The 24669-nt window shown below is 41.0% G+C and overlaps 1 protein-coding gene across 2 annotated transcripts in view; it reads left to right on the top strand.

Moving 5' to 3' along the window:
- Positions 1 to 24669, top strand: part of LOC131770128 (E3 ubiquitin-protein ligase HECTD1) — a 30996-nt gene that overhangs the window by 4763 nt on the left and 1564 nt on the right. The window contains exons 4-38 of one of the 2 annotated variants that reach the window (XM_059085837.2): positions 67 to 321; positions 676 to 946; positions 1442 to 1521; positions 2057 to 2155; positions 2629 to 2752; positions 3148 to 3491; positions 3873 to 4070; positions 4661 to 4886; positions 5371 to 5849; positions 6517 to 6663; positions 6961 to 7085; positions 7191 to 7302; positions 7800 to 7934; positions 8110 to 8393; positions 8656 to 8736; positions 9380 to 9478; positions 10109 to 10272; positions 10412 to 10672; positions 11633 to 12164; positions 12981 to 13194; positions 14211 to 14367; positions 14616 to 14704; positions 15273 to 15400; positions 15559 to 15634; positions 16011 to 16193; positions 16627 to 16840; positions 17620 to 17702; positions 18240 to 18367; positions 19337 to 19475; positions 20084 to 20143; positions 20672 to 20809; positions 20910 to 21628; positions 22578 to 22656; positions 23644 to 23737; positions 24429 to 24637. In XM_059085837.2, the coding sequence (XP_058941820.2) occupies positions 67 to 321; positions 676 to 946; positions 1442 to 1521; positions 2057 to 2155; positions 2629 to 2752; positions 3148 to 3491; positions 3873 to 4070; positions 4661 to 4886; positions 5371 to 5849; positions 6517 to 6663; positions 6961 to 7085; positions 7191 to 7302; positions 7800 to 7934; positions 8110 to 8393; positions 8656 to 8736; positions 9380 to 9478; positions 10109 to 10272; positions 10412 to 10672; positions 11633 to 12164; positions 12981 to 13194; positions 14211 to 14367; positions 14616 to 14704; positions 15273 to 15400; positions 15559 to 15634; positions 16011 to 16193; positions 16627 to 16840; positions 17620 to 17702; positions 18240 to 18367; positions 19337 to 19475; positions 20084 to 20143; positions 20672 to 20809; positions 20910 to 21628; positions 22578 to 22656; positions 23644 to 23737; positions 24429 to 24637 (6726 nt within the window). Of the gene's footprint in view, positions 1 to 66; positions 322 to 675; positions 947 to 1441; positions 1522 to 2056; positions 2156 to 2628; positions 2753 to 3147; positions 3492 to 3872; positions 4071 to 4660; positions 4887 to 5370; positions 5850 to 6516; positions 6664 to 6960; positions 7086 to 7190; positions 7303 to 7799; positions 7935 to 8109; positions 8394 to 8655; positions 8737 to 9379; positions 9479 to 10108; positions 10273 to 10411; positions 10679 to 11632; positions 12165 to 12980; positions 13195 to 14210; positions 14368 to 14615; positions 14705 to 15272; positions 15401 to 15558; positions 15635 to 16010; positions 16194 to 16626; positions 16841 to 17619; positions 17703 to 18239; positions 18368 to 19336; positions 19476 to 20083; positions 20144 to 20671; positions 20810 to 20909; positions 21629 to 22577; positions 22657 to 23643; positions 23738 to 24428; positions 24638 to 24669 lie in introns of both variants that reach the window. The other variant, XM_066169435.1, reaches the window with a different exon arrangement.

Raw genomic sequence — 24669 nt, 5'->3', positions numbered from 1 at the left:
ATTAGACCACTGTGTCTCCCCTACAATTCTTAAGAAGAAAGCTTCATTTGTTGGTGATCCCTGCAGGTATCTGATGGTGCTCTCCGGTGCTTTGCTTCCCTTGCTGATCGGTTTACACGCCGCGGTGTTGATCCAGCTCCATTAGCTGAACATGGTTTGACCAGTGAGTTGTTAGACAGGCTAGCAAGTGCCGCAGTTGCTGCTGGTGACAAAACAGGAGGCAGTGGAGCCACCCCTGACTCCAAGAGCAATAGCACATCAGTTTCCACCATTGTCAGTTTGTTATCAACACTGTGCAGGGGATCACCAAGTGTTACTCATGTATGTATTTCATTCCTGTGACAAGGTTTTTAAAAGGGGTACAACTTGTTAGTGAGGAAAGTTCTTTTTAGTTTGACAGTTGTAAGCTGTGGATTCCAGACTTCAAAACAAAAGTATTTTTATGGAAGATAATCTTTTTATTGGTGTAATCTTTTTTTATTGTTGCAAACTCCTGACATCTTACAGAATTGCATCGCATTTGCATGTAAAACTTGGTCTCCATTATATTTGCTTTATTTTTTATTTGGAACAAGCTTTTACATTTAAGAAGATACACCTGGAATAGGGCATAAAAAGTGAAATTCCACAAATGAAAATTTATACCTTGTTTGTGCTCATTTCATGTGTTTCCAGGATTTATTAAGAGCAGGACTGCCAGACGCTATTCAAAAAGCCCTACAAGGTGATGAAAGATGTGTTCTGGACACCATGCGACTGGTAGATCTCCTGCTGGTTCTGTTGTTTGAGGGACGATGTGCATTGCCCAAGTCCTGTGTCAGTATTCCCAAGGGAGGGATTGCCAGTCTACGAAGGTTTGACAGGTCACATGAGAATTCACACAGACAGCTTATTGATTGCATCAGAAGTAAGGACACAGATGCAGTCATAGATGCTATTGAAAATGGTAAGATTACCTTAATTTGTATAATTTTGTTAAACTTCTTTTAGCCGAAAGTCTTGTGCAGCCAATTGCCGAAACCTGAAGGCTCTTTGTGCTTTCTAAGTGACATGTGTTACACAGAAAATGTTTGTTTGAGCCAGTTGTTCTTTAATGTTTGAGGAAGCAATCATTCTCTCCAAGTTTCAGTGCAAGTCTAGAAAGCTTGTAACCCTTTAAAATCCAAAAGTGATAATGAGTACAGAAGATTCCCCTGACACTCCCTCTAAATTTTTGACATTATTGGTCATGTCTTATCGTGCCAGTCATTCCATGAGGAACATTTATGCTGATGATCGAGATCATACTGCCTGAAGTTAATGTACATTTTAGCAATTTGTTTAAAGGAAGTGAATTTTTGTTGTACTTTTATGTTTGACTCTAGATTTCTAAAGCAGATCTGTTTGTGAAATTGCTTTGTGCTGGGACTTATATATAGGGTTGCATTGTTTTAAACTGCAGGTGGATTTGAGGTGAACTTTATGGATGATGTTGGACAGACACTTCTCAACTGGGCCTCAGCATTTGGAACATTAGAAATGGTAGGTTACTTGCAGCTTTACAGGTTTGAGAATGTTTTTCTGGGTATTTTTAATAAGCACTGGCTGTACATGTATTGTTTATTTTGTCACATGGGTGGTATTAAAAAAATTTGTTAGCTCTCAACGAGAAATCGAACCATAGACATTTAGATTTTTCTTGTAATACTCAACCACTGAGCTATAGAGACCCTAGTAGTGAACTACAGTAAGCCTTATGCTAGCCTCAAATGCAACAAATGTCCCACTAATTACTAGGATCAGAAAATTTAAAAAATGCGTGTTTTCATCAAAATAGTGTGGCCCTTACTTGAAACAAGACTAAAATGTTAACAAAGCAAGAAGTTCCATCAGACTTTCATGTGCATTCTGCAGTCATTACATATGCATTCTGCAGTCATTACATGTGCATTCTGCAGTCATTACATGTGCATTCTGCAGTCATTACATATGCATTGTGCAAACTTGATTACTGACCATAGGACACCTTACCAGGATTACTTGCAGTTTTGTAACTGTTATCAACATTATCATTTAGGTGGAATATCTTTGCGAGCGAGGAGCAGATGTCAATAGAGGTCAGAGGTCATCATCTCTACATTACGCTGCTTGCTTTGGGAGACCTGCTGTTGCAAAGGTGATCTACATGTACATGAACTGCCTGCATATTGATACTGATGGGCCAAATCCCTAATGCATAGTGCAACTGGTAGTATTTCTCCACGAAGAACTAAAACAACCTTTTTTCACAAACTGAAAATGAAATTGTGTCATAACATACACAGGGAAAATTTTTTCTTTACTCAGGGATGGGTAAGGGAAGGATAAAAATTGTTGTTCATGACAGCAATATCATGACAAAATGAGCAAATGGTTTTGGCATGACAGGAGACTGCAGGCAGACTGAATCAGGTGGTACAAACTTCATCTAACATTGGCCCTTGATGGGGTCTCATCTATCAGATTGGAAGGCATCTCACGTTGTTGGGATATCTTTTTCCTAGGGGACACTTAAGTCTTTCCGTTTGGTCATTACTTTCAATTCCAGATGCAATCTATAGTTGAGTAGCCTTATCTGTAATAACTTTGCTGGTTTTGTCATTTTTTAAGACTCTGCTAAGGCATGGTGCTAATCCTGACCTAAGAGATGAAGATGGTAAAACTCCAATGGATAAAGCGAGAGAGCGAAATGACGAAGGCCATAGGGAAGTTGTACATATTCTACAATCACCAGGTATTGTATTTTTTTCTGCTCTGAGATTTGAAGATTTTCCCCAAACCAGTTTTTCGTCCATTTTTACTGGTCTATTTTGCAGGATTGCATCCTTTCTTCAAAAAATCCTGCAAGAACTCGAATCTTGCGACAAAATTCTAAAATCAAAATACTAAGTGATCTTCAATCTCAAAGCAATTAGTAATTCTCCTCATCGTCTTCTATAAGAATCTTGTGATTAGTTCTGAGAATGTAATATTGGATCAATTAATAATCTCATAACCGATATTTTCCTTTATTCTCATCACTTGCCTGCTCGATATTGTATCGATATTGTAAGGAGAAATTCTGTCTTGGTCACTTATGGGAGTATAAGGGTTAGGAGGCATGCTCATCACTGATGGTTTTTTTTATAGGTGAATGGATGGTTCCTGTGGGAAGTAGTTCCACTCCTTCCCCTGCACCGGAACAACCAACAGCCAGTCAAGAACCCGCCAGTGCTGAGGAGGAAGAAAAGAAAGAAGAACCAGAAGAAGTGAAAGGTGATCCAGAAATGGCGCCGGTCTACCTTAAAAACCTCCTGCCATTGTTTGCTAAAAACTACAAGGAGACAATGATGCCCAGTATTAGGAAGGCAACTTTAGCTTTGATGCGAAAAATGATCCATTATGCATCACAAGCTCAGCTGGAAGAGCTGTCACAAAATTCAACATTTGCCTCAGTTATTGTGGAAGTATTGTCAGTGGTCTTGGATCATGAGGTGAGAATAACCTTGTATTGTATCACTTGACTAGTTTTGTACTTCATTAAATTGATTCTACTTATAATTAGCTCGGATGAGATAATAACTGAGTCTTAAAATATTAAATAATGCTACATTTTGGTGTCGATAAATGCGCCCCAAACTCTAATGAGCTACTCCAAGGAGGGAAAAACGTGAAGTGAGCTTTTGATTAGACTGGTTGTGTGCATCAACGACGCAGGTTGAACCATACACGTACATCAAGTAACTATCAAATCTGGTGTCATTATCAAATAGTATGATTTTCCGTATTTTCGGCAACAGCTTAAGAGATAGAAAGACAAAGTAATTACAGCTGTAATTGCGCCATAATTCATTTTTTTTCTGTTACCTCCACAGGATGACGATGATGGCCATTTAACAGGTCTGCAGATCATAGAGGATTTGTTAGAGAAGTGCCAGGAAACATACATCAGCCACTTGGCTCGTCTGGGAGTCATCAGCCACGTGACCGAGCTGGCGGGACCAATGCAGGAGGTGGAAACAGTGCAAGAGGAACCAGCGGTGAAAGAAAATGAAGAGGAGACTGAGAAAAAGGTATGGTGCAGTTATGAGCGGAGGCTAGACTCAGAATGGTGAGGGGTCTGGAGTCAAGCCTGTTGAATTCCTGGCCATACAATTTCCCCTCACAGTGCTTCTCTCCATCCAGGGGTGGGAATGGGTACGGCCAGCAAGCTGTTAACCCTTTACATTCTAACATCAGTAAGTAAATTCTCCGTATTGTTCTCTATGCATTTCCTAAGGTGCTGATAAGGAAATTTTTTTTTAACAATCAAGAACTCCTTTTGTTGGTGATTATTTCCTTTATTCTCATGACCTTCATGTTTGATTCAGGGATGATATTGTAAGGAGAAATTAGATGCTTGTCACTCTTAGGGATCAAAGACTTAAGCCGGGGAAAGTTGGGAAATTTTCGTGGGTCTACCTGTGACGAAATAACATTCCATCCAAGAGGGATGTAAACTAATTGCTATTATACCTTATACTAATCGAGACACTGCACAACTCGGTTTTAATATTCACACCACTGAAGTACTCGATGACGCAATGTCCAAACTTTCCATTAATTTTTGCCCGTCGAAGATACTCACTTCGATTGTTCTAACCGAGGCAAAATGTCATTTTAGGGTGAGGACACAGTTCAAGAAGATGCCAGCGACGTTGAACAAGGCAAGCCCTATCATTGGCATGACTGGTGTATTGTGCGCAGCCGCGATTGTCTCTATCTTTGGAATGAGTCATGTGCGTTGGAGCTTTCTAATGGTAGTAATGGCTGGTTCCGCTTTATTCTGGATGGAAAACTTGCAACGATGTATTCAAGCGGAAGTCCGGAGGGAGGATCGGACTCATCTGGTAAGGGTTCGTCGCACCCCTCATTCAGATTACCAGAACTCTGGGAGTAACTCGCACTGTACATTTTTTTTGCGGTCAAAGATGATTTCAAGTGCTTGTATAAGCAGGGGAACTTTAACAAGCGAAAAAAATTAACTTCACAACCTTTGTTGCGGCATGTGGTTGAGATACAGGTCTTTTAACGTAATGGAAAAATTGCACGGAATTATACCTCGTCTTAATATCTTTCTGCGAAAAAAAGGACTGAAACACTTTTAGAACTGAAGAAAAAGCTTTCTCTTGCATACTTTTTGCGAAGTTTTTTCATTAAGATTAAGGTTATTAAGTGTTTTTTTACGGGACTTTGATGCTTCAAGTCAAACGGTTTTTCTTTTTTCTAACTTATCGGGAAAAATCTAGAGCTCTTCTCTCAGGAATACATGTGTAAGTCTATCGTTACTAGCTACCAGTTCTGGAGTTTTTTAAAAATATCTTCTTTTTGTAGAGAGCAGAGGAGAATTCCTTGAAAAACTTCAGAGAGCCCGAGGCCAGGTGAAGCTTGGGACACCAAGTCAGCCACTTCTGTCTTCACCAAGCTCCACTCGACTCTCTGTGGGTAACTGGTCGCTGACGTGCACGAAAGACAAAGAAGTATCTGTACACAATGCTGATGGACAACAAGCGACTATACTCCGTGAAGATCTTGCTGGCTTTGTTTTTGAGTCAAACAGAGGCACAAAACACACCTTCAATGCCGAGACCTCCTTGGGGCCTGAGTTCGCTGCTGGTTGGATGGGAAAGAGAGGGAAGCGGTTTGTGTCGAAGGTCGAGGCTCAAAAGCTGAAGATCAGGAATTTGGCAGCTGAGATTCAGGAGAAATATCTCCTGGCTGCACAAGCCACACCTCGTGAAGTTGTGGCCAAGTTACAGGAAATTGTCTCGCAGCTGCATTCAGCGTGTTTATCGCAAGAAAATCTTACCAAGGTAGGCTTAGTGAGTTTTGGTTGATACGCCTGAATGTCGATAAAATGATTGTTTAGAATGCCTGTGAGACGAATGAAGTGTTATTCTTGTACTTAATCAATTCCAAATTTACTTTTACCCTTAAACGCTCAGAAGTGATTAACATGTAACTTCTCCTTAAAATACCCATACAGTATTCAACAAACAGGTAATGAGAATACTCAAAGTTGTTATCTTGATCGAACGCAAAATTATCACAACTAAGTTACAAGGACATGTTTATTAGTTAGAGGGGGGAGTTAAACATTAGAACGTGCGAGTTGAAGGGTTGAGCAAAAATGCACCATGCCAATTACTGCACTTCAATTTCAGAAGTTAGTCCGATATTTTTGGTAAAAATAATTTTATTTCCTTATTTTAATCTAGGCGAGTGTTCAGGATCAGGCAACTAACCCTCACAGTGCCTCTGTCCATCTAGGAGTAGAAATGAGTACGAGCAGTATGCCAGGGATTCGGGAAAAAATGCCGCGGTTGGGGGGTAGGGGTGGTGGGGATATCTGTGATATCCCAGCATCCCGGGAAGAAGTAGTAGTCTTTATGCTACAAAAACCTCTATAATTATGTTATGAAAGTTAGATTCGTACGTGTATGTAGATTGAATCTTAATTCTTTAACTTTTTATCGATAGGGAGGGGATGGGAAAGAATCTTGGAGAGAAGAAATGTTTACTGCGCTGAAAGGCCTTCTGCAAGTGCTACAAGATGACGCAACTGTTTCATCGTATGAGCTACAATCAACAGGACTGGTCACAGCCCTTCTACGCTGTCTTCACCAGGTGGGATACATCGTACAGTAGCTATATTTATTCAGTTTTCGCATGTAGAGCAATTTTCACAGCTGTAAATTACTTAACGTACAGTAGCCTCGGTACTGATTATTGTTTAAGCCTCCGTATGACCTACGCAAGTTAAGACTGTGTGGGACTGGATTAAGGTGTTGCTTCTTTATGACTTTGCTCTCTTTTTTCGTTCGTCAGGGAAATCTACTTGTCTAGAGCTGTCATCAATCTTTTGCTTTTCTGTACAAGTACTGTAACCTGGTGTTTATTTAATTCTTGTTTATCATCTTTCAGAGTGGTAAAACTGTGCCCTCCGACAACGAAAATGCCAACAACCGGGCAGCGGAATGCATCGCTGAAAGAATAGAAGTATTCAAGTCGGCTTTTGGAGGAACAGAAGAGCAATTGAACGAAGAAAAGTACGTGATAGATTAATGGTCAAGGTTTACCTTTCTTTGAAATCACCTAAAATACAAATCATCTGATTTTGCCTGACAATTTTTGTTTGTGACGTATCTTTGCAGTACTGATGAAGCTTCATCTGCAACGATCCTTGTGAAGAAGCTAGTGGCTGTCTTAGAGTCGACAGAGAAGCTGCCTCTTTTGACTTACGAATGCCCAGGATCTGGTCTTCAGGTGTGTTAAAGTTATAGCTGTAAACTGTCAGTAGACTACGAGTTGTCCCTTATTTTCGGAGAAGTCCGTCGCACAAGTCCTGCAGTGCATCGACGTCACCTATTTTTCGCTGATTTTTTGCACTCGCGCGACAGACTTCGTCGAAGGGAAGAGAATTCTCGTAGTCTAAACTTTAAGATGCAACAAGCCTAACCTACCCTAGTGTTATGAGGTTGTCAAGAAATAAAAAGAGTTTAACCCAAAGATCGCGGTAGGAAAGCTAATTGATGACATAAATATGTTTCGTTTATGTAACGAGAGGGAAGTACTTCCGCTAAAATTTTACTTCAAACTATATTTGCTAGTCAAAAAGAGGTTAGGGGATACAGAACTCTGCCGTGATTTAAATTAGGTCTTGCCAGAAGTACATTGAAAAATAACACAGGAATCAAATACAGATAAAGCTTTGGTTTAAATACCTTCGCTCTCAACTTATTTTGCTTGATTTTGCTTCTCAGGTGCTCGCAAGGCGTTTAAGATTCCAGTTAGAACGAGCGCCAGGAGAGAGTTCTCTAATTGATAGAACAGGAAGAACTTTAAAGATGGAACCACTAACAACTGTGGGAGATTTAGAACGATATCTTTTGAAAATGGTGAGACTATGTATTCGTACGGATTCTACTTCTGCCAGCCTCCCCTCCCTCAACTGTAAACGCAACTTTCACACAACTACATCGTCTTTGTTTGACATTTGGTGACTTGCATTCTTCCGTGTTTTTTTTCTTTTTTGACACTCCATCAAAAGTGCTCTTTCTTTCGTTTCCTCAGGTTGCTAAGCAATGGTATGACCACGACAGAAGCACCTTTAACTTTGTACGTCTCCTCAAAGGAGGAAACAAGACCAGCTTCACTCACATGCAGGATTTTGACGAGAACGGTATCCTTTACTGGCTTGGTACTAACGGAAAGTCCACTCCTGACTGGGTTAACCCTGGATCAGTTGGGATCGTGGCAGTCAGTACTTCAGAGGGGAGAGGACTGCCTTATGGAAAGGTCGAGGACATCCTGAGTAGGGATGCTGCAGCGCTCAACTGTCACACCAACGATGACAAGTAAGTCGTGTTGCGAGGAGCATTCGCTGCTCTTGTTGTTAGGATGTGTGAATACTTAGTGGTAGAGAAAAAAAGGACTTTTGAAATTTACAGTTGGAAGTCTTCCCTTTGGGGTACTCTTGTGACTGTTTCATAGTCAATTATCTCAGCTCGCAAATGTTTCTGGCAGGATACCAAAAATTATCCGGTGTTAGTGCGCATCGGAACCCAAATCCCTCAGTCGGCTGCAGTTTCTGATGTTGACTGTTTTTTTTTCCTACAGAAATGCCTGGTTTGCCATTGATCTCGGCGTTTGGTTTAGACCAACCTGTTATACACTCAGGCATGCGCGTGGATATGGAAGGTGAGTTTCTTGATCCTCTGCGGTGACGTGCTCATTACAGTTAATCTCGACAAGAATGAACTATCTTTTTTAACTTCAAATTTATCGTTGTACTGTTTAGAACATTACAATGCTTCGGTAATTTAACATAATTGCCTTCGTTCAAGAGGTCATAATCGGATTAAAGTGAATAGAAACTTGAGTTAAAGTAAGCACTCAAGGGCAAGCGGGAAGAAGTACTTTTAACCCTTGAACTCCCATAAGTGACCAAGAAATAATTTCTCCCTACAATTTCAATACAGTATCACGCAGACAAGTGATGAGAATAATGAGACCTATCAATTAGGTGATCATTAGTCCACCCAATGCCAAATTCTCCAAACTAACATCTTAAGAATTGCTTGGCACTCAGTGAGGAGAATTACCAATTAGATCTGATGAGGAATTCTGCTCAGTCTGTCGGAACGTCAGTCACTGCTACCGACAACAGTCCCTCCCAGGACTTCTCTTATCCCAATGATAAGTCCACACGCTCAAATGTTACGTCACGGTTCAAACTGTTTATTGTTAGGACAGAATTTGTTTTAGAAGTTGAGAACTTCAAGGTTTTAGTTTTGAATGAGTCAATGACAAATTATATTTACCTGGCTAAATCGATTCTTAGGTCTGCTCTTCGCAACTGGCTTTTCCAAGTGAGCAAGGATGGAAAGACTTGGACAACACTCTATACTCATACAGATGATAACTCGCTGAATGAACCCGGGTATGAAATCTTCCTCACTGGGAATTTATTGTGAACTGTCTCTCGTTTTACGCTCGTGCGTGTGTCTTATTTTAGACCAAGAGCGGTGGCTCCTTTTCAGCAAATTCCGTCGCATAATTCAAAGAAAAAAATAGCCAAAAAAGTTGACGATAGTGCCGGAACTCTGGGAGTGAATATTGTAAAAAGCAAAACCGAGGTAATCACAACAGCCCATCAGAGAAATGAAAACATCTTAAAGAGCCAATGAAAACTCGAAGTGAAAACAATCCAACTGCCGAAAATGCGGGAAAACATGGAGAGAGTGACCAATCACAGAGCGAAGTTAAGCAAAAGCAAACAAAAAATTCCCGGATTATTTTCGACACTCAATTGGAAAATTGCTCTAACTTCAGGTGTAGGTTTTTAGGTAGAGAGGAAAACTAGAGATCCTGAAAAAAAAAAAAACTTTCGAAGCGAAGGAGAGTTCCAACATGCGACGCCAGTTCCCTAGAATGGAACCCAGACCACAAGGATCAAGGAGAATGATCTTACTGATCTTAAATAGTAATGAAATAATAAACAAGTTGTGATGTTACCTTTACTCGTTTTCTTTGGATCAAGACAGACGCTTAACTCCCCTTCTATCAACAGGTCAACAGCTTCCTGGCCGCTTGAGCCTCCGTCTGACCAAGAAGGATGGAGACACGTTCGTTTGCAACAAGCTGGCAAAAATGCCAGTGGTCAGACGCATTATCTGTCCTTATCGGGATTTGAAGTGTACGGAACAGTAATGACGGCCGTTGAAGAACCGCTCGGTGAGTCGCAATGGAAGAGCTCTAGCTCTTTCACTCCCAAAATTTCTCCTCGCGCTACCAATAAAGTATCAAGCAGATAAGTTGCTTTTTCAAATAAAATGTATTGCTTTTCTAAATAGAGTGTACTACCTTTTTGCAGCTCCAGAGTTGTCTTCTTCCAAGAGTGGTACAGCTGGTGAGAAACTCGCTAAGTCACTGAAGCCCAGCTGGTCTCTGAGTCCAGGCAAGGCTGCGAGAGAGGTGGAAGCCGCCTTACGCCGTCAGCGCCGCCTCATTCGCTCCCAGATGCTGAAGCATTTGAATGTGGGTAGCAAAGTGGTCCGAGGGGTGGACTGGAAGTGGAAAGACCAGGATGGAAGTCCCCCCGGCGAGGGCCTGGTTACAGGGGAGCTGCAGAACGGTAACGGTGATAACAGATTTTTTTGCTTTTCTAGGGAAGGGAGGGTGGAGAAGTGTGGGGAAGGGAAGGGAGGGGGGAGATTATGAATAGTGATTCGAATGAATGCAGGGGTTTCAATAAACCCTTTTTGATAAACAGATGGTAAATTAGGCGGCTGCAATCAAAAAGGGGCCGCAAGGTGAAACTTAAATAGAGAGCCTGCATGCTGGCTAAATAGATCGCGTAGACCCTGGTAACTGGCTTTTAATGAAACCTCTGTGTGTGCCTATTGAGATGTAATATTAAGAAGCTTAAAGTTTTCTGATTTTGATAGACCCTTTAGACTTTTGAATGAAGGAATGGCGACCAAGATCTTGTCAATGATAATTAGAAATTAGGAAGATCGAGGTGCTCATTACGAATGCGAGAAAGTTGACCTTGTCTTTCTATGGTCTCATATGTGTGCCGGACAATGTGTTAAGATTCTTGGAGAAAATACCCTACCAATCAAAATCTATATCAAAATTCTCGACTTTGATTGGTTACCACCAGCCTATTTGCACTAATAGGACTGCGCGTGTTGCGCTTATAATTGGACAGTGTTATGGACATTGTATGCGTCATGCCTGTGTAACTGGACAGTATGCATCATGTACGGTCGCCTTTGACGTGCATTTCGCCGAGTTTAGTGTTGTTCATATGAAAACTTATAACTCGGTGGCTAGTTTTTTTTCTCAAATTTTTTACTAGTTTTGAATAATTGGTAACAGGAAGTCGTGTCACCCAATCCTGTCTGTAATCATACTCGTAATAAATAAATCGTACATCCCGCTTCTCGGTCGGATTTTGTTTATCACTCGTGTGATAGCTGACCGTATTGGACTCCACTCAGTCCTGTTACCATTACTACTCACTTCTAGGTGTGAAAGGGATAAAAGATGAACATTTACATTCTTTTGAAGTGGAATTATTCTATTTTAGGTTGGGTGGAAGTAGCTTGGACTAACGGTACCTCAAACTCTTATCGCATGGGAGCCGATGGAAAGTTCGACTTACGCGTGGTAGAGACAGGTCCCTCAACTGATTCTTCAGGAGAGCCCTCGTCTTCAGCCCGAAGCGATAAAGGACAATATGAGGAGGGACCCTCGATCGAGGAAGCCGAAGTCGAGTCGCTAGAGAAACGTCAGGAGGAAAGTTCCTCGACGTCCCAAAGTGACGAGGTGTCAAGCATGGCCCTAGTTGAAGCTGTTCGTGTTGAGGAGATCCCCGATGAAGGAGTTTTTACTTCAGAAGATGTTATCGAAACTTTAGGGAACACACTGGTAGTGTTGGAGACAACAGACAGTACGGAGATAGTGCCTAGTGCTGATGAACCCAAAGAGACTGTTGGAGAGGTTCAAGAGATTACTGAAGAGGAGGGTGTGGTTACTGAACCTTTGAACTCTGTTACGGAGACAGCTTCTAGTTCTAAGACAGCATCTGTTAATATTTCTGTGGCGGAGACTGCGAGGAGGTAAAAACGCTTGTTAAGAAGAGCCCGAGATAGTTAGAGTTTGTGATAGATTTACAGCATGCTTATTGCAAAATCGAAGAGCAAACGTTTCTTCTGAATTCTCATGCAGATCTAAAGGAAATCTAATAATCAAGATATCTTCACCTCATTGTACAAAAGGCCGAAAGGTGTAGGCAAAGATGTGTTTAGAAACTCAGTCTTCAAGTTGTCTGTCTAGTAACGCATGCTATGCTGTCTAGTGACGCATACTATGCTACAACCTGTGGTCCAAAAAAATGTGTTTTAAAATATTCTTATCTTCAAGCTCCGAGTGAGTGTATAGCTACGGATCGATCCATTTTATGAACCCTAAATATTCCATGATCTGAATATCAATTCTCCCCTTAAGCTGCTGAGTAATTCCTTGTTAGTTAGTGGAAAGAATTTGGTGTTGCATCTCTTTAAGCTGCTAAGTAATTCCTTACTGATTCGGGGAAAGAAGTTGGTGTTATGTCAAGATGATAACATTCAGTTTTTGCGTTTTTCCATCCCGATCAGTTTGCTTGATAAGTAATGGCGATTGAGAGGAAAGGTAATTTTTTTTTATCGTTCTTGTGAGTAAAGTCCTATCCTTCATAGTAGGTCTCGTTAGTATCAATTATTTTCCTCCGATACGTTTCGGGAGTATTCGTTAAAGATCAGGCAAAGTTTCTTTGATGACCAGTTCCCTGATTCTCCTGACCTGTACTCATGATAATGAACGGATTTTATGAAGAGAAAGTTTTCTTCTGATTACTCTTACAGCTCAAAGAGTTAACAACGTCTGTTTCCTTACAGATTACTGAGCTCAGCTGTATCTGAGGCTAACTCAGCAGCCAGCAGCCTCTCCCGGGCCTCTGACTTGGACATGTACGTGGCTATGAGAGGTTCAGGGCTGTTGACAGGACTTGAGGATGATTATGACCTTCCTGAACCCGATGATGATGATGACGACGACGATGACGATGATGACGATGACGAGAATGATGAAGAGAATGAAGATGATTATGAAGTGAGTGGATTAATGAGTCTATGTTGACAGGATCAACGTTACCACCTTTGAAATAGTTGGGACAACGGAGAACAATATCCTGATGCACTTTGACCTTTAAGAGTGACTTGCATCTAATTTCTCCCAACAATATCACCCCAAAATCTCATGTTAAGGTCAGGAGAATAAAGGAAATAATCACCAGCTGATGAAGCCTTTGATTATTAGACAAGTTCTCCTCGTCAAAACCTGAAGACATGTATAGAGAACAGTAATATATAGATTTCGCCAAGCCTCGCATTTTTTTTCCCTCACGTCTCAAGAGCACAACGCCTTGCCCCGGCCAGGACTAGAACCCGGGTCGTCCGACTTGGAGCCCAGTGCACTGACCACTGGACTACTGAACAAAGCCGTGGCGTTGGCGTGCCCGCGGTACAGTTGACCACGCATGTTAAAAGTAGCACCTTGTAGGGTCTTACGGTCGTACATCCAAATTTTTTCGGCTTGATGGGTTACTACTACTTTGTATAATTATGGGGGCTCCGCTATGAAGAATGTACATACTAATGTTAGGGTGTAGAGGGTTCTCACAAGGGGAAAATGCTCCAAAGTGGCAGCAGTAAAACTGAAAGGAACGAGACTGGTCAACCCTTTCGCCTCAAGATCTCATCAGTAATTATCCTCTTTGTTTGCCATACAATTCTTTTAATTTTAGTTCAGAGAACTTGGCACTAGATCAACTAATAATCTCCTAATAACTATTTTTCATTATTCTCATAATCAGTTTTGCTTGATACTATCTTGATATGGTAAGGAGAAATTTGGTCGTGGTCACTCATGGGAGTGGTTCATGGCTCATGAAAAAAGTTTCCACTTAACAGCTCATTTTACTTTGCGTGTTTGAATAAAGTTCACCGTTGCTCATTTGCACAACTTTTATTCCAGTGGTATATCAAAACTGACATTAACGATAACATTCAACGGTCAGTGAGAGGAGTGTGTCTGTAACGTCATGGTGTTTGCGTTTTGGTCGTTAGGTTGAAGAAGAGCCCGAGTCACGTGGTGGACGTCGCCGAACGTGGGATGACGAACACGTGCTCAAGAGACAGTTCTCGGCGCTAGTGCCTGCGTTTGATCCGAGACCAGGACGAACCAACATTGCGCAAACTCAGGATATTGTGATTCCTGCACCAGGTAGTGTTCAGGCTGAAAGTTTGAAATGCCCTTTTTAGAGCATCACTGCAACGTAACAGCGCTATTTTTAGTTGAGTGCCGAAAGGAATTGTGGATTGTGTTGATTTAGCTTCGCTTTGTTCTCTGATTGGCTCCCAAAGCTTGCGCCACTCTCTTATCGAACTAAACTTAAAACTAAAATCAATTGCGACTAGTTCAAGGGATCAAAAACATGGAGGGAAATTCAATCGTGTCAATATCTTCAACAGGTTCTCAAGAAAGTAGTTCAACAGAGATGACACCCCCAACAGTAGAACCTCGCCTTTTCTTGACTCTCAAGGGACCTGCTTCGTTAACGGTAAAGGTCTTTGTTTTGTTTTCATTGCAAACCATTCTTCAACTAGTTATTGTTGGAGCCTATTCGAGATACTGAGTTGTGTGATTAGATGTGGCACTTTTTTTCTAGCTTAAATAGTTATGCTTTTTATAGATCGTTTTTTTATTTCTAGTAGTTTGACGTAAACGGCCCGTTAACTGAAAGCAGTGAACACAAAATATGCATGAAGATGGAAGCTTTTGACCTAGCTTTCCGCATGTCTGTACCTCGAAACCAGTCGATAATTCTGTGAAAAGCCTGCCTTTATCAGCTTATTTTACGTCAATCAATTCTCAAATTTAGGCTTCCAAGCATTTATTTTTATGATCAACAAATCCACCAATCACAGCTGTTGAAAACCAAGCAATCACAGCACAGCATGCAACCGTGCTCTGTGTTACAAGGTAATACGTACCAGTCGCAACCTTAAAAAGAACCGCAACATGCAGTAGAGACCTCTCGCTCTACATCCAGCCAAACTATTTTGCGAGACAAATAATGATACTTCTTGATATTGAGTCTTTTGTTTTGTTCTTTCTTCTTTTTCAAGCTTCCTGAGGTGGAGATTCGTTTAGATGACCCCAAGGCCACCATTTTCTCATACGTACAAAAGGTCGCACTGGCTACCGGGATCTCCAAAAATGAGCGAATGCGGAGAGTCTGGGAACCAACTTACACGTAAGTGTTATCAGAGATATGTAGTGTAGGTATATAAAGGCAAAAAGTGAGGCACACTAAGGTCGGCTATTTGCCTGGGTTTGTTTTTGCATGCATGTAACCTCGTACAAGTTAATTTTATTTATTTATTTATCTATTTATACTTTTTTTTAATCTAGCGTCGTCTATCGTGAAGTACACAGCCCTGACCAAGAGGAAAACCCAAGAGAAACCAAAGAAGAGACCGAAACGACGGTAGGATTTAATGTTGATATGCTGTCACAAGACCACCAGGTAAACAGTGGCAGGACGTTAAGCACACTCTGTCGATCAAGTGGAGTAAAAGGCCCACTGTGAAAGCAATTAACGGAAGCTCTGTTGTACTAATCGACTAACCGGCTGACTGACAGGCAGACAGACTGACAGAGTGACTGGCCGACTGACTGAAAGACTGACAGAATGACTGATCGGCTGACTGATAAACTGACTCATATTGTCATACTGCCTTTGGCTGACTGATTTAATTACTGACTCGGAGAAACCAAACTGACCCGTCACTGACTATTTCGTTGATTAAATCATCGACCGAATCGTAGATTATTTAATTGATTTAGTTTTGATTGATTCATAGGTTCACTGGACGACATCATATGTAGAGCGCTATTTGGGCACTGATGAGCTCCCTAAGTCTGAGGTAATCTCGTTCCTTCAAAGAAATGCTGACGCAGCATTCCTAAGAAAATGGAAGTTAACAGGCGTACCTAAGAGCATAAGGAAGAACAGGAACTGTTCTCAACTCGTGGCAGCCTACAAGGTATGACACTTGAAGACATCCTGGGGTGAAGGCAAAAATAAACCAAATCTTATTTGCATTGTCCTCCACCTTCAGTTTATGAGCCATGAAACCGTGAACAGTTTGAATGCGAGCAAACTGACGTGGACATAGGTCTGTTTCAGGAACAAAAATTTTCGCAAAATCTCCATGTCACTTCAACTTGTATACGTAACCCTGGCGTCCACGCCCTTAAGATCAATTTTCCACTATAGTTGTTGATACTAGTGATGAATTTACTTGTACAAAGCAGTTTCGCGTTGATTCAAAATAAAAAAATTATTACTATGATTTAATGTATAATTTTTTTGGATCTATTGAGACTGACTCTGTGCGTAACGAATTCTGATATTTGGGGGGAAGGGGGTTGTTAGGAAAATTTCTCCTCATCCTTTTCTCTTTTTTTTCCTGTCAGGAATTTTGCACCAATTTAGACTCGTCCCCACCTAGCTCTCCTCCTTTTGAGAAACCGGTATTAAAAGAGGAGGTAAAACAGGAAGTGAAACAAGACAAAACATCCACGGAGCCTGCCCCTGTTGACGACATCTCCGCAGTTGAAGATATTCTACAGCTTCTGAAAGTCTTAAATAGTATATCTACAAGTTCTGCGCATGACTTTGGAGAAGATGGTGAGACCAAATACTTTCAATTAGTGTTTTTATCTGTTTACCAAGCATGTGTGATTGGTCAATTTAGTGGGCGGTACTCTATTGCGCGGCCCTCTAGAATTCACGCTGAATTTTTTTTCCTGTCGAAATTCTCATATTGTTTGCCGCTTTTTTTAAAATCTTTTGGTTTCTTTAAATTGTATGCTAACAGCTGAAGAAGCTTATTAAAGTTCACATGGCAACCAGGTGGACAATCAGACATGGTTTGATGCTACTCTGGTTTGCAGATTTAATGAATGTAACCGAAGAAGTTACAATTCATAGACCCAACGTTTCGACACTCCTGTCTAGTGTCTTCATCATCGTTTAGATCACCCCTGATGAAGGCACTAGACAGGGGTGTCGAAACGTTGGGTCTATGAATTGTAACTTCTTCGGTTACATTCATTAAATCTGCAAACCAGAGTAGCATCAAACCATGTCTAGCTGAAGAAGCGTTTCGAATTACCTTGGTTTGCTTTTGATATGCGCAGTCGCGTGAAGCCGTTCCTTGTGACTCGCAATCGTTTCCCAAACGCTTCATACATGCATTAGATAGTTAATGAAAGTCTTTCTATCTTTGCTTTCTCGCACTGTTCTCTCCTCGATTTTTTCCTCTACGAAAATGTCCGGTAGCTCACAGAAGTGCAATTTTACATTTTCTTTGCTAGCATAACTGTTTTTTCTTTTTATTATTCTTTAGTCATTGTATCCTCCATAAAACAATATTGAGACGTTACATTTTTCTCCTCTCTTTTCAGGTAACGAGAAATACGGGTTTATCGTAGACAATGAAGACTTCACAAGTAAAAAACTAACAACTAAACTTTTGCAACAAATTCAGGTAAGAGGTGACGGATGTCGATAAAATGCAACTGTGAATGTATATTGCGCTCTTCCTTAAAGAGCCGTTACATCTACACACTCGTATATGCTTTGGGAGATGACTCTCATAATAGTGCTTAGCAAGGTTTAAGGAAGCTTCCAACCTCAGCATGACCCCTCTCAACTAAACCTCGCCTCTGTGAGAAGCATCCCTCCCTTATAAGCCCCCTGTCTATTAAGCGCCAGTTGAAAGCCTTGGAAATTAACTATTTCATTCTCAACGATTATCAGAAAAAAGATTATCTGAACAATATCGATACATGTAGAATGTTGATCAAGCAGGAAGGTGATGAGATTAAAAGAAAGAAAGACATCAATTTACTAATGTTGCTTGGTATGATACCAAATTTTCAAAGCTAATTTTATAGCAAATGTATGGAAGACAGTGCAGAGAATTGATATTTATATCTTGGGAGTGAAAGGGTGACTAAGACCAGATGAGAACTTATAAGAGCTTTTTCAGTATGTTAACTTTAAATTTCTTTCATGTCTGCAGGACCCTTTAGTGTTAGCCAGTAATGCCTTACCAACCTGGAGTGGAGTGTTGACAAGCACCTTTCCATTCCTGTTTCCTTTTGAGACAAGACAGCTGTACTTTTCTTGTACGGCTTTCGGTAGCTCAAGGTAAGAAAGCCGCAAAGACATCTTACATGGGGAAAAAGCGACCGTTTCACAGCTTGCCCTTCAAGCGCGAAATTTGTACGAAGCCCTAAAAACTCCACTTGCCTATTAGGCAAATGAGGTCAGAATCCGCTATCCCGATCGCGAAATCGCCATAGCACAGGGCTATTGTGCACGGCTTTTTTTGCACGTTGGCGCCGTCCTCTTAGTCTTAGAAGATGTTGAATTTTAATCAAATGTTGCCAGGAACGACAAGTTTTTGATCACTCAACCATGGATTTATTTTAGAAACGTAGTCTTAGTTCAGGCAGGTTCCGTCGTCAGTCTTAAGATATACTTTTTTCAATTTTTAATGGCAGTTAATACGCTTGTGTGAATTGAAGTCGCATCACAACGACAAAAAGGAAATTTGCGACACTAGGGAGTGTCCCAACGTTTGTTCGAATCCTGCTCTAATCCATCTTTTTCCTGGCGTATCTTTTGTTTTTTGTTTTGCTTTGGTTTTCTGGAATGCGAATAACTTCTATAATGATTGCTATTTAGTTCACTCTTTTAAGAGCAGCGAGGTGGAAAATGACATTCTACGCTGTCCATGGAGAAATGCGGACAGTATCCGTTAACCAGCCATTGTTCCAAGCCCTGCGGCATTTACCCCTAAACTCGTAGTAGAACTTCAAAAGCTATCGCGTTTTACTTGCAAAACGAGTCTTAGTTGACTTTAATACGTCTCGAAATTTCTCTTGCTCTTTATAGCATGTGAAGGTACCCTCAACTCTCGTCAAGTTTTTTTTTTTTTTAAACAACCCGCTTACTTCTCACTGTTGATGTTTTGTTTTTTGTTTTTTTTGGCGGTTCAACTTTTCCCAATACTAACTTGGGGAAAGGGGGATTAAGTGTTTAAATCTAGTGACAATGGTTGAGTTTTTCTCCATTAGACATCGGTTGACGTGTATGTGTAACATTTCTTCTCAGAGCAATAGTATGGCTACAAAACAAACGAGACGTAGCGTTGGAAAGAAGTCGTCCACTGAGTCACAGGCGAGAAGAACAACACGAATTCCGAGTGGGTCGATTAAAGCACGAGCGTGTGAAGGTTCCTCGAGGAGATGAGGTAAATGTCCCTCGAAATTTGCAGAATGTTTTGAAAAAAGGAATTACGAACGGAGTACGGGACGCAGTGTGATATGTAATATGTGATATGTGATACGTTTTATGTGATATGTAATATGTTATGTGTGATTTGTTAAGCAAGTTTTGCTATGTTCAAAATAAACTTTTGATGTTAGCAGGAGGAGACGCGGTGGCCTAACCGTTAACCCTTTGAACTCCAAGAGTGATAAGCAACAAATTTCTCCTTACAGTATCACCCCGAATTACACATTAGTAAACACATTCTCCTTGTCAGCTCGTTAGGAAATGTATAGAGAACAGTATGGAGAATATGCGTATTGATCACCATTATGTGTTGTGTTCTTGGGTAAGACACTTCACTCTCGTAGTGCCTCTCTCCACCCAGGAGTAGAACTGGGTACTAGGGAACCTAACAAAATGCTGAGAGATAATCTTTAAGAGACCCACGTTATAGCTTTCGGGTTGTTAGTAAGTGCTCGAGCTTTCGCCTGATTGGAATATAAGGTTCGGAAACCCTTCGGAAATATAGACAGACTGGCTGTAGCTCCACGACTGGGAGTAGTAATGTCATTTTTGTTTGCCTTTCAGTTGCTTGATTGGGCAATGGGTGTATTGAAATTCCATGCAGAGCGAAAGTCTGTTTTGGAGGTTTGTGTCTGTCCCTCATTTACTCGTGAATTTTCCTGACTAACTGGTAATGATTAACAGTCAGAAAGAGGTTGAAATGAATGTTTTTTTTATGGTATCAGAGGTCTCTTGTGTGATAGACATGATAGCTCAGTGATAAGTGTGACTCAGCGTGCGAAGTTTCAAAGGCGAACTCCTTACTCATAGGGCGAAGCTTCATTTGCTTCGTATGCACAGTCGGAGTCGTTAACAGAAGCGCAGAACGATACGATCTGTTGAAAATCAAACTGACAGAATAGAGAGCAGACTGTAGATGTTGCTCGTGGCTCTGTCTTGGAGAAATGTTAGGCGATAGCTTTCACCCGATTAGCGTTCCTTCCGCACAGGATCAGTAGTAAGACCCTTAGTCTCCAAGCTAAGTGATGGTAAATGAACTGAATTCAGCAGTTCATTAGAACCTCGTGTGCTCTGTTAACTCCAGGCTCAGCGCATATTACTTTGTCAAGAAGAAAATGCATTTTTTCTATATATAGCACTGTTATCTTTTAGGTGGAGTTTGAAGATGAGGAGGGAACTGGGCTTGGGCCTTCACTCGAGTTTTACGCGCTTGTGGCGGCCGAGCTTCAACGAAAGAGCCTGGGTATGTGGATTTGCGAGGATGCCATCGTCGACGAGACTGCTAGAGAGGTTTGTACAAGAAAACTTTTTTTTGGTCGAAAAATGTTTCATTACTCTCTGTGCACACCACATGAAGGAGTGAATCACTAATTCATCTTCTCTATTTCAGGTGGACATCGGTCATGGTATTCGTCCCAGGGGCTATTACGTGCAACGCGCCGGTGGCCTCTTTCCCGCGCCCCTTCCTCAGGATGCCCCTGACACAGAAAGGGTAGCAAAGCTCTTTTACGTCCTAGGAATTTTCTTGGCTAAAAGTTTGCAGGACAGTCGATTAGTGGACATTCCGCTGTCGCTATCGTTTCTTAAACTCTTGGCATGTAGTGCATCACCGCCTAACAGCAAAACCACATTGGCTTACAGTCGGAGCTCCTTACAAGTAATCGATGACGCGTCGTGCTCACTCGAGGATCTAGTAGAGTGCTCGGACACGACTAACGAGCTCGATCAACCTCAGCCAAGTGTAGAAGAGAACGAAAATGCGATCAATAAATTAGACTTGGATTCCATCAAGGAACGAGAGCTTATTGAAGAGGAAGAAGAGCTGTCTAAGGAAGAGAACTCTGAATTGAGAAAAACTAAAGAAAGCGTGGAAGAGATGCCGTCCACACCTGTAAAGCCAAGTTGGTTTGATAGTATCTTGGATGACAGCGATATGGAAGTGGTGGATCCGCACAGAGCAACTTTCCTAAAACAATTACAAGAATTGGTTGCCAGGAAAAATAACATTCTTAAAGACAATTTGCTGACGGTTAACGAGAAGAGGGCAAAAATATCAGAGCTCAAGTTGAAAACAGCTCATGGTGTTGAGTGCAGTGTTGACGATCTGGGGTAGGTGGAAAATTTTCATTTTGTCAAAACCTAATGATACAAAATGTCTGCAAGGAGAATGGTGACTAGTTCGTGCTTGGAAACACCTTTCTATCGTTTCATATGTGGTACCCTAGAGTAATCGAATTCCAAGCACTCCTGAACTAAATTGTGGTGAAGGGAGTGGCTGGTGTTTAAAAAAAATAAATTCTCGCTCTGCCGAAGTGCAAACGCTCGAAACGCCAGCTTTCGATCTCTTTAGGGTGCCCATTTTACACCATCAACTTCTTGATAAAACCAAATTATCTTGTTATACTCTCCACCGATGTAGCACTACTGTTTCTGTAGAAACTCACCCCCTTTACTCATTTGTGGTGGAGATAGATGTATTAAATTATACGATATCCAGACATGAAACCAACCAGACATACCCTACACGCTGCGGGCCACTGTAGCGTGATTGCAATAAACCATGTCGGTTACAAATGAATGAGGGGGGTAAGTTTTAAAAAACTGTGATGCTGCGTCGGTGGGCGAGTAAAAAAAATAATTTTGTTGTATCAACTGAGTTGACAATGTGAATTGGCCACCGTAAAGAGTTTGAAAGCTGACGTTTCGAGCGTTAGCCATTCGTCATTATCAACTCAGTTGATTTAACCAAATTATTATGTCGGTTACAGTCGATCGTGTTGTTTGGCCATTTTACAGTGGTTTGAAATGTCACCAAGCGTTCATAGGAAGAGAAGTTTAGGGGCTTGGTCCCCGAGTGCAGAGCCGGAAAATATTCTTCTGTACTTGCGCTCTAATGTACATTAACTCGTGCTACAATTAATCGATTCTCGTACCTTGTAGAGTTGTTGCTCCTTCATTTCCATATTTTGTTCGTTTCCCATTTACATTATTTGTTCCCGTTTGTTGTTGTGATGATCGATGAAATAGTGAAGTACATCATTTATTTCCTCATCTTCAGGCTAACCTTCCAATTCTCACCGTCTTCTAAAGTGTACGGGTTTAGCGAAGTTGATCTGGTACGGAATGGTGGAGATCAGGTATGTGTCGAGAAGACTGGTGACGAAATCAAAAATGTTGGACTGTTTAGCCCTTTGCATCCTAATTTCACTTTGCATATTCTCCATACTGTTCTCTATACATTTCCTAATGTGCTGATAAGGAGAATTTGTTTAACAATCAAAAGCTTCTTCAGTTGGTGATCATTTTCTTTATTCTCGTGACCTTCATGTTTGATTCAAAGGGTAAACTGTAGGGAGAAATGAGATGTTAGTCACTGTTAAGAGTCATAGGGATAAGCACGTTTCTTGGCATTGTATTTCGATGAATCCACACGTATTATCTAGATCAAACGTTTTCATCCAACATTTTGCTTCACGAGCAAATGTTTGATCTGTTCATTCCGTTTCGTGTGCAGCTAACATGATGTTGAATGAAAACGTTGGATCCTTTAGCCAGGGCGAAACGAGCTAGTTCAGGGGAGAGGTAGTATTGGCTGCTCCCTAAGAATTACTGGACAAAATGTTAATCTTCAGTTGTTTTACTCGTTGTTATGGCAAATTTATTTGACGGTTGATATTTGAGGTGCACTTTAAATCACGGGAATTATTAATTAAGCTAAATATTTGACTTAAGTCTTTTTCTTTTGTGATTTAAACAAATGTTTTTCGCTCGGTGAGTGTAACAGTCGAAGCGCGCGGAATAAAGTTTCTAGGTTGTACAACGTCATAAAAATAAATAGTATCCTCATCTTTTCACAGTAAGGTTTTGGTTCTCTAACAGCATCATTTGCTGTTAAATATATTTAGCATTTCTGGAACTTCTCGTTTCGTCCTAAATCATTTTTGCCCCTTCCCTCTCCTCACCTCCCCTGAGTCGCCGAGTGTAAGGTGGCTCTTGCCTTTCATTCGCACATCACAGCAGGTTCGACTTATTCTGTAACTTAACTTTTCCTCTTATTTGCCTGTTCATCATAATTGCCTCTCAATAACTGTAACTTAGATTTTCGTCATAATAATTTGTAACAGATGTTAACAACAGAAAATGCTGAGGAATACATAAAGCTTGTCAAGGAATTCTGTTTATACACTGGCGTGCAACTTCAGTTGGACTCATTTAGAGGTAATATTTTTGTTCACGAATTGTAGAAATAACCATGAGGTTTTCATGTCGTGAAAGGATATTTCACGAAAAAATATGAGAGAAGATTGTTGAGAGCACTTTTCGATTGAGTGTCGTAAAAGCAAAACTGATGTAATAACAACAGCCAATCAGAAGAAGGGAAAATACCCTGAAGAGCCAATGAGAAATCAAAGAAAAAACAGTCACACCGCCTCAAGCGCGGGAAACGCAGGCGATCAATTCGTGATTTTCGTAAATTTTACATATGACTGGTTGAGAGAGTGGTATGAGTTTTCTGGACCAATCACAGAGCGAAGTGGAGCAGAAGTGGAGCAAAAGCAGAGTAATCTCGAATTTCTTTCGACACTCAATTGAAAATTGCTGTAGTTGTTTGGGATGATTGTTACGAGTTATTTAGATATAGTATTCGGTTGTTTTTCGTAAAGTTATTGTACAGTATCTTGGTGTTTCGATTGATGCTGCAAGCTAGCAATCGCTGGTCTCCGCAAAAGTGAACATGAAATACCACGAGTGGCAAAAGTAGTGGCGGAACTTACTTTTCAGAGATGAAATGGTTTGATCTGAGGTTGTAAAAGTTGATAAAATAAAACAGCAACAAATTAACAGGACAGGTAAGAAAACCAGTAATTCCTTCATTTGATAAGCGTTACCATCAACCTTCGTTTTGCAGACGGGTTCAACTCCGTGTTTCCAATCGAGAAACTTAGTCCATTCACTCCAGACGAGCTACAGCTAATGTTGAGTGGAGAACAGGTTCCACAGTGGACCAGGGAAGACATAATGAACTACACCGAGCCCAAGTTTGGATACACACGGGAAGCGCCTGGCTTTCAGAGATTTGTGAATGTGCTGGTTAACATGACTGGCGACGAGAGAAAAGTAAGAAAATAGTTCATGCTTGTGTGTAGCGT

The sequence above is a fragment of the Pocillopora verrucosa genome, chromosome 7 (assembly GCF_036669915.1).
Source record: "Pocillopora verrucosa isolate sample1 chromosome 7, ASM3666991v2, whole genome shotgun sequence".
NCBI lineage: Eukaryota > Metazoa > Cnidaria > Anthozoa > Scleractinia > Pocilloporidae > Pocillopora > Pocillopora verrucosa.
The sequence above is the reverse complement of the archived record's forward strand: the minus strand, read 5'-3'. Positions and strand labels throughout refer to the sequence as shown.